The following is a 13,524-nucleotide window of genomic DNA, read 5'->3' as shown; positions in this document are numbered from 1 at the left end:
AACGGGTCCTACACCTCTATACCGAAATACCCGAAAATCCGAAATACCCGACCCGAACCCGAACGGGTACCCGAACGCCCACCCCTAACTTTTTCATCTTACGTGTCTTTGGTCTAGGGGCAAAACGGGAATGAGGATGCAATTGTGTACAGTGAGCGTGATTTTTTTTATGGTTTTGGGTAGTTCCTTAATTTAGTGCACATTTATGTATATCTAGCCAATTAACTCTAAAAATAAAATCATGCTACAATGGTAATTGTTAGATGAGACAATTTGAACATAATTTTGATCTTATACATCCATGTGTAAGCGCATGCGCTTATATTTGAAATACATTATGCGACGTAACATCCGGTATCGATTAAAGATCCAGTCTGCTAGCATTATCTCTATAACTAATGTGTCGTTGTGTAGCCAGTCTAAGTTTTCCATTTCTTACTCTATAAACTTTATGATTGCATCATCTTTTATCATATCTCTAGCTCCTGTGGACACAGAAATTACTCTATTGCCATAGTCCTTTATTGCTCGTACTGAATCATCAGAGAAGGGATTTCCTCTCATTATCATATTGGTTCTTTTTCTTGAGGTCAGTGGGCCCGGTGCTTCAGTGCTCTTAGCTTCCCGATCTCTCTTGGGTGCACTTGTGTTGTTGTTGTTAATTCAGAGTGAGACCTCCATCTGTGCTAACCCTTCTTCGTGAAACTTGGAGTAAAAGAAGTTTTGGAAACCGAAATACTGCTGAGTGGTATGTCCTCCTCTGTTGTGGAAGCTGCAAAAATTTTTGGATTTGTCTTTCTCCCCCATCTCCTATATTCCATGACTCGGGTCTGGGTTTGTTTGATCGAGGTTTTGAAGTTTCCTTATTTGATTGTCATCGGTTTTGCTTCATTCTCTGACCTTACAGCTCTGATCTTGTGAATTTTCGTCTCTTCTCAATTCTCCTCGTCGTTTTTGCCTATCGTCGCATGTATTTCAGCAAACACCTTCTTTTCTTCTTCCATTTCCATGTATTTTGAAGCTCTGTGGAGAGAGTCTTCCAGTGTGGATCGTTTGTTAAGTAAAAGCTCTTCATAAAGGCGTAATTCATGCCATAAGTCATTTAGCAGTGGAGATATGCATGCACAGTCACTCACAACAATGTTAGAGGGGATGGTTTTTAACCTTCTAATGAAAGATCGAAGCGGCTCTCCTTATCTCTGGGACACTGTGATAAGAGTATTGATATCTCTAACTCCTTTATTGATTATCAGAAATGGATTACAAGAAGAAACAAGAACAAGCTTTGATGATTGACTCCGATTACACTCTCATGGCGAGTGTAATCATCATCACTGATCTCATGGCGATCAGGTGCAAGGACTCATGGCGTCACTCACTTACAACATTCAAAGCATAAACCTCCGATGAAGAATAAGAACTATATTTATATCTAGTCTTTCCTCGTGAGTCTTCTCAACCGCAAAGCTACTGATTCAAGTAGAGGCTCTCTTCCTTCTGCTTTTGGTGCCATTCCTCTGCCAGCTCAGCTACTCATCTGCCAGCTCAGCACAGCCCACTCTTGATGTCTATCACACTGCTCACATATCGGTGTCATAAGCTCTTTTCTCCATACACATATATAGAGTAGTGCTTCACAAACACAATCGACAGCTGGTTAACGTTGTTGATGTGTTGGTCTATACACGAGAAAAAAAGTTGAGAGCCGGTCCTACCAGATTCTCGACGAAGAACTTGCAGTAACCGACATCTTGTTATCCATCGTTGAAGTGAGTACCCTTCATTGCATGCAAAAGGCGCTCATGTGAGCTCGGGGGGTCTATTTTCCATTGTATAGGAGGGGGGGAATCTTAAGTTTGATGTTTGGGATCAGGAGTCTTGTGATGTGAGTTGTGAATGGTGTCCTTTGTGTCTCTTATATGAATTTGTCTACTTCAGGAGCTGAGCTGATGACTCGATGGAACTGGGTTTGCATCAATCGGGAGGTCAGCATGGGTATGGGCTAAGTTTCGTTTGAGGTCACCAATCTCACCTTTTTTTTCTTACCAAGCTCACTTATGTGTTCATTGTTTCATAATCCAGTCCGGAATGGTTGCTGTCGGATCTGTTGAGTCATGCTGGAGTGTATGTCTTCCCTAGGACTACATTTCATGGAGTTCTCGAAGATGAGGCTAGTAAGTCGTTGATCTGAGCTTGTTGTCCCACCTTGGTTTGCAAGATTTGCTCCAGACGATGCATGGCTTGTTGTTCTGATGTATCATGTTGACGTGCATTGAAGTAGAACAAAAAAACATGTCATAAATTTTTTCGGTACCTGGTTTATCAGAGCTGTTGTATCGACAGTCAAGTACTGGCGGTAGTTCCGCCATTTGGGATGGCGGAATGGGCAAAACAAAAGTCCAGCCGAATCGGATTTCCGTCTGAATCAAGCAACGGGGTCTGGATGAACGGTGTGCCACCAGAGTTAACCTATTGCATTCATCGTTGGAAATATTAATGTTTATGTTGCTTCCTGTAGCACCAGATGTGTCTGGTCTTTGTTTCAAGTTAAATTATTCAAAAGGGTGTTTTATGTTTAATCCCCCTTAATTCTAGTAGTCCGCTTAGAAAGTAGGATTTAATGTTTTGATAACATACATAAAAAAATAGAATTAACGACAATTTTTTTCCAGAAATTCCTAATTTTCAGAATTCACCCTCTGAATCACCTCTCTGCTGAAGTGTCCTATTACAAATAGTTATTCTTTTCCAATCCCTTCTATCTTTTGTAACCGAATCTATCAAACCAAAAAAATACGATATAAAACCGAAACTAAACCGAAGAGGAGGTAAAGACGTGCAATATTTGCTTAGGGATGTGAAGTTTTATTGTTCTACATAAAGAACTGAATGAAAAACTTCAAAAAAAAGTATAGCAACAACTCTTAAGATTATTACACAACTCTGTAGACAGCTTACAATGATTATTACACAAGTCTGTAGACAACTTACAAGAACTGGATCCAAAGTTCATGAACAAACACAAAGAACCATCAAACTCACAAAAGACTGGCTTAACCACGGATCAGACTAACTCCAAATGAGATGGTGCAGATCATGAGACCAAGCAATCCCAAGAAACCGTATTTCCTGCAAAAAACATAAAGATTACAAGACTACAAAAAAAAAAAAAAAACATATGTCAAATCAACAAGGGGAAGAAGAACAAAAAAAAAAAACACAAACCCGATGGTGAGGCGTTTCATTGGATCTCCAGTAGAGTAGCCTTTAAAGTAGAAGAATCGAGTGATATTGTAGAGCAAACCCAAACCAGCGCAGATGCAAGGGTGTTTCATTCCGCCAAGGATCATCAGTACGAAGTACATCGGCATCATCTCCAGAGAGTTTTGATGACCCCTCTGCAACCAAAACTCTCAATAATAAGTAGAAAAATCAATAAGTGAAAAATAAAAAAATTTCTTCATAAAAAAATAAAAACCTGAACACAGTTGAAGAGTTTAGCATCTTTGTTTTCTGATTCTATAGCGTATAGAGTTGGATACGGCACATTGTACCTGCATCAGGATGACAAACAACAACATACTTCTAAAATGGAATAGAATTGAGGCGACTACAGAAGAAACAAAGGATCTAAAAATTCTGATTACGAAAAAAAATTTAGATCGCGTCCGAAACAAATATAAGGCAAACCTTTTGCGGGCCATGCCGACTTGAGCTCCCATCCAGAGGTTGAGGAAGCAGTAGAAGACGAGGACGAGAGCCACATATCCGTACTCGTTAGGTAGGAACTCGGTGAGGGCCATGGATGCTTTCAGGGATGAGCTTTTTGAAACTCGTTCGTCAAGGAATGGATTGCAAAAGACGAAATGAATTTTTTTTGAGTCGGCAGATGTATGTCGGCAAATATATTTCCTTCCTTTTAATTTTTTTTTGTCAACTCATTTTTGATTATAAAGCCCAATGGGTAACGTACAATCGAAAGTTACAGATCCATTCCCCCGCCCATTTACAATTTCGCATCAGAATAACAAAGTAGGCACGCGTTGGCTAACTCTTTTTCACGTACTGAAGAGCACCAAACCACACGCTTGAGACGCGCCACCCTGAAGACGAGGAATCGTTGACACAGCTTCGCTAGCAAATCCACGATTTGCTCAAACTTAGCTGCCGGAATTGTTAACTTTTGCTTGCAGAAACTATCAGCTTCTCTGATGTGTAAAAAAAAGAAGGTGCAAGAACAACTACTGTAATCTTTTTTTTTTCTTTTTTGCAAATAAACCTCACTTTAAAAGAAGAATACAGGTTAAAATAAGATTGTTTGAACAGCTAGGTTAGCAGATCTAGAGAGAGAAAGCAGATCTAGTTGGTTCTGGCGTACGGCCGGCGCGTGCGTGCGCGTGCCGTCGCCGGAACCGGAGTCCGTCAGTTTTAAAGCATCCCTAGTATCTCTCCTTCGTATCCCATCCACCCTCGCCTTGTCTGAGCTCTGGCTGCGATCTAATCCATGGTGCATGGCGGTTTGTCTGTTTTGGAGTTAAGACGCGACGGTGGGAAAGGGTTCTGCGGTGGAGAGACGGCTCGTTTAAGATCAAGGTGCGATTCCGGGAGGAGGAGACTCTCACAGCTCCGTCGTCGTCGGTTTTTCTCCGGGAGGTGGAGGCTTTTCTTTGCTCCGCCGCCGCCGGTTCAGTTTTTCGGGAAGGGGAGGCTTACATAGCTCTGCCTTCGCCGTATAGTTCCCGGAGGGTAGAGGCTACTGTAGCTCTATGCTGCCGGCTAAAACCCGTAGGAACATTGGGTGTTTAGAGGTGAAAGGTTGGTTTGGTTTTTGTTCTTGTCGGCTCGGGGAGACAGGAGATACATCGGATGAGATCTTTGAAGAAGATAAACCTCTCCGTGGTTCATCGCCGACAAGAGAGGTTAGTGAGGTCGTGATTTACTTTCGAGAGAAGAGTGGGTGGTCCTGAGGAAAGCGCGGTATGTCCGATTAAGCTTTCGATGGAGGATCACCGGAGATGAAGGCGGTTTGATGCGGGTTTCGAGATCCGGCGTAACCAAGGTTTGGTGTGGTGACTCTGGAGGCGTTTCGAGGCGGAGAAGATCAGGTTGAGGCAGTTTGCGACGCGTGTCGATCCGAGGGTGTAGATGCTTCCACGTGTTCTGCAACCTGCTTCCTTGATGCGCTTTCTCCAGCCGGCGTCGTTCGGGTCTGAGTTGTGTGGGCCGCGGGTCCGTTTTAAGTGTTTTCATTGTAGCCCGTATGCGTTGCGCTTCTAGCCTTTTGTTTATGTATTTGGGCCTTGGGCCGGTTTTATTCAATAAAAAACACCATTTGGCGGAAAAAAAAAGAAAAGAAGAATACAGGTTATAAAGTTTTTGCTATGAATAAAAAGTCATACATTTATTTGATGAGAATTTGCACTACATAACCTAAAAAGAAACTATAGTTAGCTATATGGAAATCTACTGTACCACTTTCGTAAATCCTGAACGTATCTTTACAAAATAGATGATGAATTAAAAATCACTAAAAAATCTTTTATCTTTTTACCACAAAAACTTTACGAATTCTTGCCTCCTCTTCTCAATTCACAGACATTTCCTTTGATAAAAACAAGATAATGATGGTGAAAAAAGAAGAAGACGACGAGCATCTCGGTGTGTTAGGTTACAAGGTAAGGTCATCGGAGATGACAAGAGGTTGCTTTGAAACTCGAGCAGTTAGAGGCGATGATGGGTAATGTTCAAGAAAATGGTTTAGCTCACTTCGCGATGGATACTGTTCATTACCAGTGGAACCTTATGGCCTGATAATATGCTCACGGAGATTAATTCACCGGTGGCGTCTGGGTTTAATGGTTTGGACCCAGTTATTCCTTCCCTCATTTCAGTGGTTACATCTCCATCGCCGGCATAGAAGATTGGAGGAGTCATAGGAACAACAATTACGACAACAACCGCTAGTGACTCAACTCGACCTGTCGTCCTAGTCGATGTGCAAGACAACGGTGTACATCTAGTCCACTCGCTTATGGCATGTGCTGAAGCCATAAAGAACAGCAAGTTTACTATAGCCGAAGCTCTGGTTAAGCAGATTGGGTTCTTAGTTGTGTCCCAAGCCAGAGCCATGAGGAAAGTTGCTACGTACTTTGCCAAAGCTCTCGCGCGGTGGATCTACCGTCTGAGGGTTAATTTAGCAAACCATACACACTAAATAACCAACTCTGCAAATATTTTCAAATACTGCATACATCTCCAGTTACCTGCTAGTATTTGTATATTCACCTAAATGATTTTCCGATGATTCTTAAACTTTACTTTTTCTTCAATTTCTATTATGTATTTAAGTTAAATCTAATAGGAAAAATTTCACAAAAGATTCTAAAATAAGTTTTAACTTTTAACCCAAAAAACACATTAGGATCTTATAACAAAAAAAAAACTATATTTTACCAACTAATCATATAATCTTCTCTTCCTTCTTTCTCTTCGTATTTCTCTTTACCCTGTTACTACAAAACTAATATTTTTCTCAGTATAATCGTTTAGCAAATTAACCTTTTTATAAATGAGAGTGTGGTCTAAAAAACAATTTTTTACTAAATTGTTCTTTTAGATTTAATTTGGTTGAGTCAAAAATATTTCTCCTTTATTGTGGGTCTCACCACTTAAAATCATGGACTGATTTTGTAATATAAAATTATTCATGGCTTTAAGTGGAGAAGAAATTTTCACAAAAAGAAAATGAGTTTTGAAGAATAGTAACATTGGCTTTTGTGGTTATATGACCAAGCATTGATATGGAAAAGACGAAACATCGAAGTCTTCAGTAACTTGCATATTGATTCCAGAGATACTCTTAGACTGACGGAAAAGAAGTTTTTACTTTGAGCTGAGGTGCAGAACTCACTTACACGAGAAATCAACCAAATTTGTTCACCAGTAGAAGCGATAATACTGGCTATTCCAGATCGATGTTGTTTTTCAGATGGGTCATGGAAAAATCAGGATGCATTTTCGGGACAAATATGGTATAGTACACTGAAATGTGTTATTAGTTTAATGGGAACGACGAATACAAAAGCGAATCAGTCGCTAATAGAGTGTACGAAAAATCTACGATTATTTAAAATTATTTTTGTAACGAATTGTCCTCAGTTAGTAAAGATAATTTCGGATTCAGAAGAATCATCCGCATTTACGAGTTATCTCGAAGATAACATTATTAAGAGGACGTTAATGGTCAAAGTCAAACATAATAATAAATGGGCTTTTTGTAATAAAATAGAAGTACAAAACATCGTAGTAATCTTGTTCACCAAATCTTTAGATCGTCTTTTGTTTCAAAGCAAGGAAGAAGTCAAAGACAAATACACACACAACAATGGCATCGTCATCATCCTCTTCCCTCCTCCTCCTCCTCGCGATCATCGTCTCTTCCCTTTCAACCATCGCCGCTCGTCCTTGCAAAACCTTCCTCATCTCCTCCTATTCCCTCTCAATAACCCCAGAAAACCCTAACCTCGAATCCCAATCCCATCTCCCCTCCCCTCAATTCGTCACCGTCTTCACGATCCGCCGTCTTTATCCCCACCCTATCTTCGTCAACCGCCGTCACGGATTCCTCCCTTCCGCCGCCGAGAAGCCTCAGATCCAAGAGGATCGCCCTCAATTACCCTTCTCCGATAACATCAGGGACATCCTCAGCGTCGTGGTGGGTCTCTTATTCGGCGTCGGATGCGGTGCCCTAACCGCAGCTACCATGTACCTCGTTTGGGCTCTCGTCGTGAACCGTCACGGATACGATTTCGATTTCGAGGAAGATGATTACGAGAACGAGGAATCTGATGCGGCTAGCTTGAAGAAGTTGGGGTACGTCAAGATCCCGGATCCAGCTCCTGTGAAGGAAGCTGCTTAATTTTCTATAGGTTGTTGTTATCTTATTACCCAAACAGTAAAAAAAAAAATGGATCCTTTTGTGAATTCAGTTTCTGCATATTATCGTCAATCTATGTTGCCTGTTAGTAAAATCGAGTCTTGTATGGATTTATCTAAAGCTAATATACTCAACTATCAGTGCTTTACGATTTTGTTTGCAGAGATAGCTCTTACAGAGTTATTATCTTGACACCAATGTGTCTTGTTTAAGACCTGATACTTTGTTCATGTATACCCTGTACCCATGCTGCTCGTTTAGGAGCTGAAGTTACAATGGTCTTATCATGTAGACTTTGTTTTCATCAAAGCGGTATCTATTTTTTGTTTTCTTATTGATTAGTTTAGTTTTCTTCTTTTGTATGTGAAAGAACTTTAAGCTTGAGGTTTTTGAATGAGGATAAACAATTAGGAAATCTTAGCTGTGTTTTAAAAGGCACACCTGGGTCAAGGTGTGGTAAGCAGAAGCATCCATTGCCTAGCAATTACGATTACACAAAGGCTCTCCGCTCTGTAATCCTCCCTAAGCAATTACGATTCCACTAATTCAAATAGCAACAGCTATTATGCTATCTCGGTTTCTTCTAGTCCCTTTTCTATTTTTCATTTTGATTGTAGTTTGTTTTATGGCAGATTCGTACCTGAATTGTCTTGGTTTAGATTTGTGTAGACTTTGTTTTGCTTTTTGGGTAACACAAGGTGCAATTTCAACCTCCCATACTCTGCGTATAATTTTTCTCCTTAGCTTTGTACACAGTTGATTATGTGAACACATATCTTTGATCCATGGTGCGATCCTAAACTGTCTCATCACACAACAAAAGAAGATTATAGTTACAACAAGACGGTTAGCATTAGCTAGCTAAGAAAGGATCATAATGTTTATAGAACAGAGTGCGTCCATACATATGTAAAGTTTTTAAAACCCAACTTGCGAAATGATACGTTCATACAAACATTCAAATACATAAGCGAAAGAAACAGATGAGGATGGGTGCTATGCCCAAAAGAGATCTACCAACTGTCTAGAAATTGGCCAGGTTCTATGGGGAAAATCCGTTGCTGATTTCACACATATAAATATATATATATATATATATATATATACATATATACTAGGGTCGGTCCACCCTACAGGCGGGATATTAGTTAATTTGATATTCACTAAATGCTCGAGTTGAAATTTGTTTTAAGATTCAAGAATTTGGTTCTGTTATGTGTTACTTATTAGTATGCGGTGGTATAGTTGTTTTTCGATTATTCTTGCTTTGGTATTGTATCAAATTAACTAATTGTCCAACTCATAATTATAGATGTACAAATGTGGATTTGTGATAAAGTTTGATGACAATATTGTTTTTTTTTTAATTCTTATTCATAGTGGAGTGTGCATGTGTCAGAAAGAGACTTATAACAACTTTTATGTTTTTGCGTATGGATTTTAAATATATATTATTTTGTATAATGCATACTTGCTCTACAACATTTACTTGTAGACTAAAAAAACTGTTTTCTATATTTTTAAAAGAAAAAATATTTAGTCTAGAATATAACATGGATATACGTATTGACTATATATAGAAGTTGGGCGTTATTTTTAAATGACATATGTATAGAGGTTTTTCAACCATTACTTCACTGGCACAAAACATTTATAACTGCAAATACCTTCTTTTAAAAGAAAAACTAATAAAAGCGTGTACAACAAATGTATTTTGATATATATTATATGCATCAAGTTATAAAGGTTGGAAACATTGCAAAACTGTTTGGAGCAAAGTTTTTAACTTTACGATCTTCATCTTGACGTCAGTCAGTGCCGACCCTGGCCACAAGCAGAAGAAGCATGGGCTTCCAGCCGACACGATAATAAGTATTTTCGCGGCCACATATTTATAAAAAGTGATTTTAGTCTAGTGGTTCTAAGAGAAATTACCAGTGCTGGAGGTGTTGGGTTCAATTACACCTGACTGCATTCATTTATTCAGCCTTTTGTTATATTTTGGCCCCAAATATAAAATGGGACACATGTCACTCCCATAACGCACGACTTGATGACGTGGCATCACATGAGAGAAACGAACATATTTACATAAATATATATATTTATTTATTATAAATACAGAACATAAAAGGTTAAAGTAGTTAAAAATATTTAATTAAAAAGGTAAAAAACATCAATATTTCTAGAGTTAATTAATTTAGATTTTAAAGTTTAGATGTAAGGATTGGAGTTTTGGAGGTGCAGTTTAGGACTTTTTAAAAAATAAAAAAATATTTAAAATATTTAAAACAAAATTTCCAAAAAAAGAAAATTTTAAAAAGAAATTAGAAAAAATCAAAAATTTAGAATTGAAAAAAAACGTTTTACGAAAATTAAAAGGTAAATTTCTTTACTATTTATTTAAATGTTTATTAATATTTATATATCTATAAAATATGTATAATATTGTCTTTTATCTTTTAATGAAACCTTATTTGGTCAATTTTTTATTTCTTTTATGCTATTTTGGAAAAAAAACTAATTTTAGGTTTGTTCTAAATATTGGTGAGAATTAAAAAAATTTAACATGTTTTATTTAAAATGATTTGAGTTGTTTAACTTGATCATATCTAAAGCAGTGTTTTTAAAACCGGGCCGGCGGTTAGATTGGGTTAAACCACGAACCGAAGACCAGTTTGTGTTGGATTAATAGCAAAACCCAGTTAAAGTTGAACCGGTTAAAAATCCATATTAAATCGTTAAAAATTCAGAAACCGGGGACCAATGAACCGGCCAAACCAGGGTTCATATGTGAACCATTAATTTGTTAACAAAATAATTAACTTTTCTTGTTTTTTTTTTCAAAATTAAAAATAAAGTTGTAAAAAATTAATAAAACAATGCCGTAATTTTTTTTATTTTGTCGGCTCTGTAACTCACAAATCACAAAATTCACAATCATAAATCTTCACGTCAAAGTATTGTTTATGTCTACTTCTCACTTTGTTTAAATATTATTACACATTCATTTGTGCTAACGATTTTAATAATTTAAGCATTAACATTCATGAAATTCTAAATTTGTATAAAAAGCAAAGCATTGTACTTATTCTTGTTTCTCATTACACTAGAAAATAAAAACTTAGTTTACATGATTTGTTTCGAAGTTAAAGAAGACTTAGAGTGATGGTGACTTGAAAAATGAAGTTTAAATATGTTTTTGTATAAATTCTATATTTGAACTTATTTTATAACTTGTATTACATTTTCAGTTGTGTTTTGATGATTTTAAAATATTTTGGTTATTGAAACATTTTATTTGATATGATCTTTTTATAAATAATATATATATTACTTATATCATAAAATTGAATTTGGTTGAACTAAATTAAACCCGGTCAAACCATATTGATCCATGATCCAGAATTTTTCCGGTTTGGTTGCTGGTTTGGGTTCAAAAACACAAAGCAAAAGACGCCCGAGTTTTCAGAAAACAGTGACGAGGGGGGAGGGGATTTGGGGTTTAGGGCTTTAACACTCAGAAGCAAAAGGGGTTTACATTCGGAAGCAGCAAAGGTAGAGTCTTTCTCTCTCGATTTCATGAATCCATTAAAGCCCTCCTATTTGATTTGATAATTCCAGGAGCCATATCCAATTTTTATATTCGTTTACCTTCGTGAATTTTTTCTCGATTTGGGTCGAATTAAGATGGAAGTATCTTTTGTTTTTCTTGTAATTCTAGGTTCACGTAAACGTAACAGAAAGTTCATATCTGGGTTGCTATAGATTCTGTTGAGATCCGTAATGCCCACCAACTGTTCGATGAATTTCTCGCTGAAACATTTAAGTATCCCTTTCAGGTCTTTTCAACTGTTCGCATGGCAACAACTACTGGACTTGAGTCTCTTGTCGATCGTAAGTTGTCTTTTTTCTTCTCACTAATCACCACTCTTGATGTTCTGTCCCATGGGTTGTCTGAAAATCTCATCTTTTGGGTTGTGTTGCAGAGATCATTTCGGTTATTACAAACGATGGACGCAACATTGTGGTAATGTTATTATTATTAACTTCTTTTTGTTTTATTGATTTCAAAAGCAAATAACTTAGCAAAGAGAACTTGTTTTTTCTGTTAAAAAAATTATCAGGGAGTTCTCAAAGGTTTTGACCAGGCGACTAATATAATTCTGGATGAATCTCATGAACGCGTCTTTTCCACAAAGGTAAGCTTCTCTTTTTTGAGTATTTCATCTGAACTTTTTCCCCTTATCACACAATCAAATGGGTGCAAACACTATTCTCTACTATTATTAGCCGGTCTATGACCTGATGGCTATTCTTCTTGAGTGGTCTAGCCATGGAGTCATTTTCGTCACGTTTCTGTGATGTGTTAGCGCTCCAAATTCTTTGAGTAGTGAACTGATAAGACTGGAAAGATAGAGGGGCAAGCTCACTTGGATTCTAGTTTTAACCTTTGTTACTTGTCAGAGCACCTTTCTTTGTCTGATATTATGTCATTAGTTGGTCGTACGTCTTTTCCAATAATGCACATTGCTTGATTTATTTGCTGTACTGCCATCTTTTCAACAGAATATTAAGGAATGTACATTTAAGATAGGCTGGTTCCTGCAATACTTTGTCTGAATGGAAGGACATAAAATTAGATAAGTGTGGGCAGCTACAATATGTGTTGAAATGGAGCTTGCACAGAAACCGATTTAATGCTATTAATCAATGTCATAATTGATTGGAAAATATTGGGAGTTCATTTTTGACAAGCTTTACCTAGTCTAGGTAAGTCAAATCTTTATCCACAGTGTGTATATATGAATGAACACTTCCTTTTGTTTTCTTGAAGAGGCTTAAAGGCTTTGCTTTGTGTCTGTTTCCTTGTTTGCATCAAGAGATGCTTTTATCAAAATGATGGATACTAGGAGATACATCTTTCCATTCCGTGTTGTTTCTGTCTAAACCATGTTAGGAAAAAAGGTGTATGGTTTCAAACATTAACAAAGTCACTTCTAAGTTAATGATTGAGCATTGAGACATCTTACTTTGGTTTTCATTTTTTGATGTGTTGGTGTTTTACGTGTCTTGATATACCAGGAAGGAGTACAACAACTTGTGTTGGGTTTGTACATTATCAGAGGCGACAACATGTAAAATCTCATCCTCACATTTTCTTGTTGACCCATCATCGATTGATTGATTGATTATCTAACGCTACAATTGTTATGTTTGATCAGAGGTGTTATTGGGGAGCTAGACGAAGAGCTCGATGCTAGTCTGGACTTTTCGAAACTAAGAGCTCATCCTTTGAAACCCGTCGTGCATTGATTGAAAATAGTAATGATGTACGACAAAGCCTGAACAAAGACAAGATTGTGAACAATTTGAATTAGTTTGTCTTGCTATCTATCTGTTTTGTGTATCCCAAACCGCAAACGCAAGCTTTCTTTTGCGATATTCTAGTGTTATGATCTTTTATTTATTAATCATGTTTTAGTAAGCTTTTGATTCCAATCCTGTAAGCGAATACAAAACTTATGAGGAAATTTACTACTCTCTTCATTTCATTTTTAAGTGATGTTTTAGAATATTTTTTGTGT

At 37.4% G+C, this 13,524-nt stretch overlaps 3 protein-coding genes and 1 long non-coding RNA gene across 6 annotated transcripts; 3 read left to right on the top strand and 1 right to left on the bottom strand.

Annotated features, from left to right (window-relative positions):
* LOC103852295 lies at positions 1 to 3,039 on the top strand. The gene is made up of 2 exons (XR_004455652.1): positions 1 to 1,995; positions 2,083 to 3,039. It is a non-coding gene; the product is annotated as an uncharacterized LOC103852295 (long non-coding RNA).
* Positions 2,827 to 3,935, bottom strand: LOC103852296 (microsomal glutathione S-transferase 3). The gene is made up of 4 exons (XM_009129206.3): positions 3,691 to 3,935; positions 3,479 to 3,554; positions 3,226 to 3,398; positions 2,827 to 3,129 (listed from the first exon to the last, which is right to left on the bottom strand). The coding sequence occupies exons 1-4, from the start codon at positions 3,801 to 3,803 to the stop codon at positions 3,054 to 3,056; spliced, it is 438 nt and encodes a 145-aa protein (XP_009127454.1). The 5' UTR covers positions 3,804 to 3,935; the 3' UTR covers positions 2,827 to 3,053.
* A 3,374-nt stretch (positions 3,936 to 7,309) lies between these two features.
* On the top strand, positions 7,310 to 8,087 carry LOC103852298. Its single transcript, XM_009129207.3, has one exon. The coding sequence runs from the start codon at positions 7,385 to 7,387 to the stop codon at positions 7,916 to 7,918; it is 534 nt and encodes a 177-aa protein (XP_009127455.1). The 5' UTR covers positions 7,310 to 7,384; the 3' UTR covers positions 7,919 to 8,087.
* Positions 8,088 to 11,329: 3,242 nt separating this feature from the next.
* LOC103852294 (sm-like protein LSM8) lies at positions 11,330 to 13,498 on the top strand. Of its 3 annotated transcripts, none has more exons than XM_009129204.3 (7): positions 11,408 to 11,494; positions 11,661 to 11,672; positions 11,779 to 11,833; positions 11,926 to 11,966; positions 12,064 to 12,138; positions 13,022 to 13,074; positions 13,162 to 13,498. In XM_009129204.3, the coding sequence occupies exons 3-7, from the start codon at positions 11,797 to 11,799 to the stop codon at positions 13,250 to 13,252; spliced, it is 297 nt and encodes a 98-aa protein (XP_009127452.1). In that variant the 5' UTR covers positions 11,408 to 11,494; positions 11,661 to 11,672; positions 11,779 to 11,796; the 3' UTR covers positions 13,253 to 13,498. The 3 variants fall into 3 exon arrangements, with proteins under 3 accessions (XP_009127450.1, XP_009127452.1, XP_009127451.1); XM_009129203.3 differs by having other exon boundaries at positions 11,416 to 11,494; positions 11,661 to 11,694; XM_009129202.2 differs by lacking the exon at positions 11,661 to 11,672 and having other exon boundaries at positions 11,330 to 11,494.
* The last annotated feature ends 26 nt before the right edge of the window (positions 13,499 to 13,524 follow it).

Source organism: Brassica rapa, chromosome A02 (assembly GCF_000309985.2).
Source record: "Brassica rapa cultivar Chiifu-401-42 chromosome A02, CAAS_Brap_v3.01, whole genome shotgun sequence".
NCBI lineage: Eukaryota > Viridiplantae > Streptophyta > Magnoliopsida > Brassicales > Brassicaceae > Brassica > Brassica rapa.
Note: the sequence above shows the minus strand (reverse complement) of the source record. Positions and strands in the feature narration are given on the sequence as shown.

Excerpts from the sequence above, each read along its gene's own strand:
- LOC103852296 (XM_009129206.3), bottom strand. The coding sequence starts at position 3,803 with ATGGCCCTCACCGAGTTCCTACCTAACGAGTACGGATATGTGGCTCTC. Across the intron at positions 3,555-3,690 it reads GTCGGCATGGCCCGCAAAAG|GTACAATGTGCCGTATCCAA; the intron begins GTTTGCCTTATA and ends ATCCTGATGCAG. Across the intron at positions 3,399-3,478 it reads AACTCTTCAACTGTGTTCAG|AGGGGTCATCAAAACTCTCT; the intron begins GTTTTTATTTTT and ends TTTTGGTTGCAG.
- LOC103852298 (XM_009129207.3), top strand. The coding sequence starts at position 7,385 with ATGGCATCGTCATCATCCTCTTCCCTCCTCCTCCTCCTCGCGATCATC.
- LOC103852294 (XM_009129202.2), top strand. The coding sequence starts at position 11,797 with ATGGCAACAACTACTGGACTTGAGTCTCTTGTCGATC. Across the intron at positions 11,967-12,063 it reads ACGATGGACGCAACATTGTG|GGAGTTCTCAAAGGTTTTGA; the intron begins GTAATGTTATTA and ends AAAAATTATCAG. Across the intron at positions 13,075-13,161 it reads ATTATCAGAGGCGACAACAT|AGGTGTTATTGGGGAGCTAG; the intron begins GTAAAATCTCAT and ends ATGTTTGATCAG.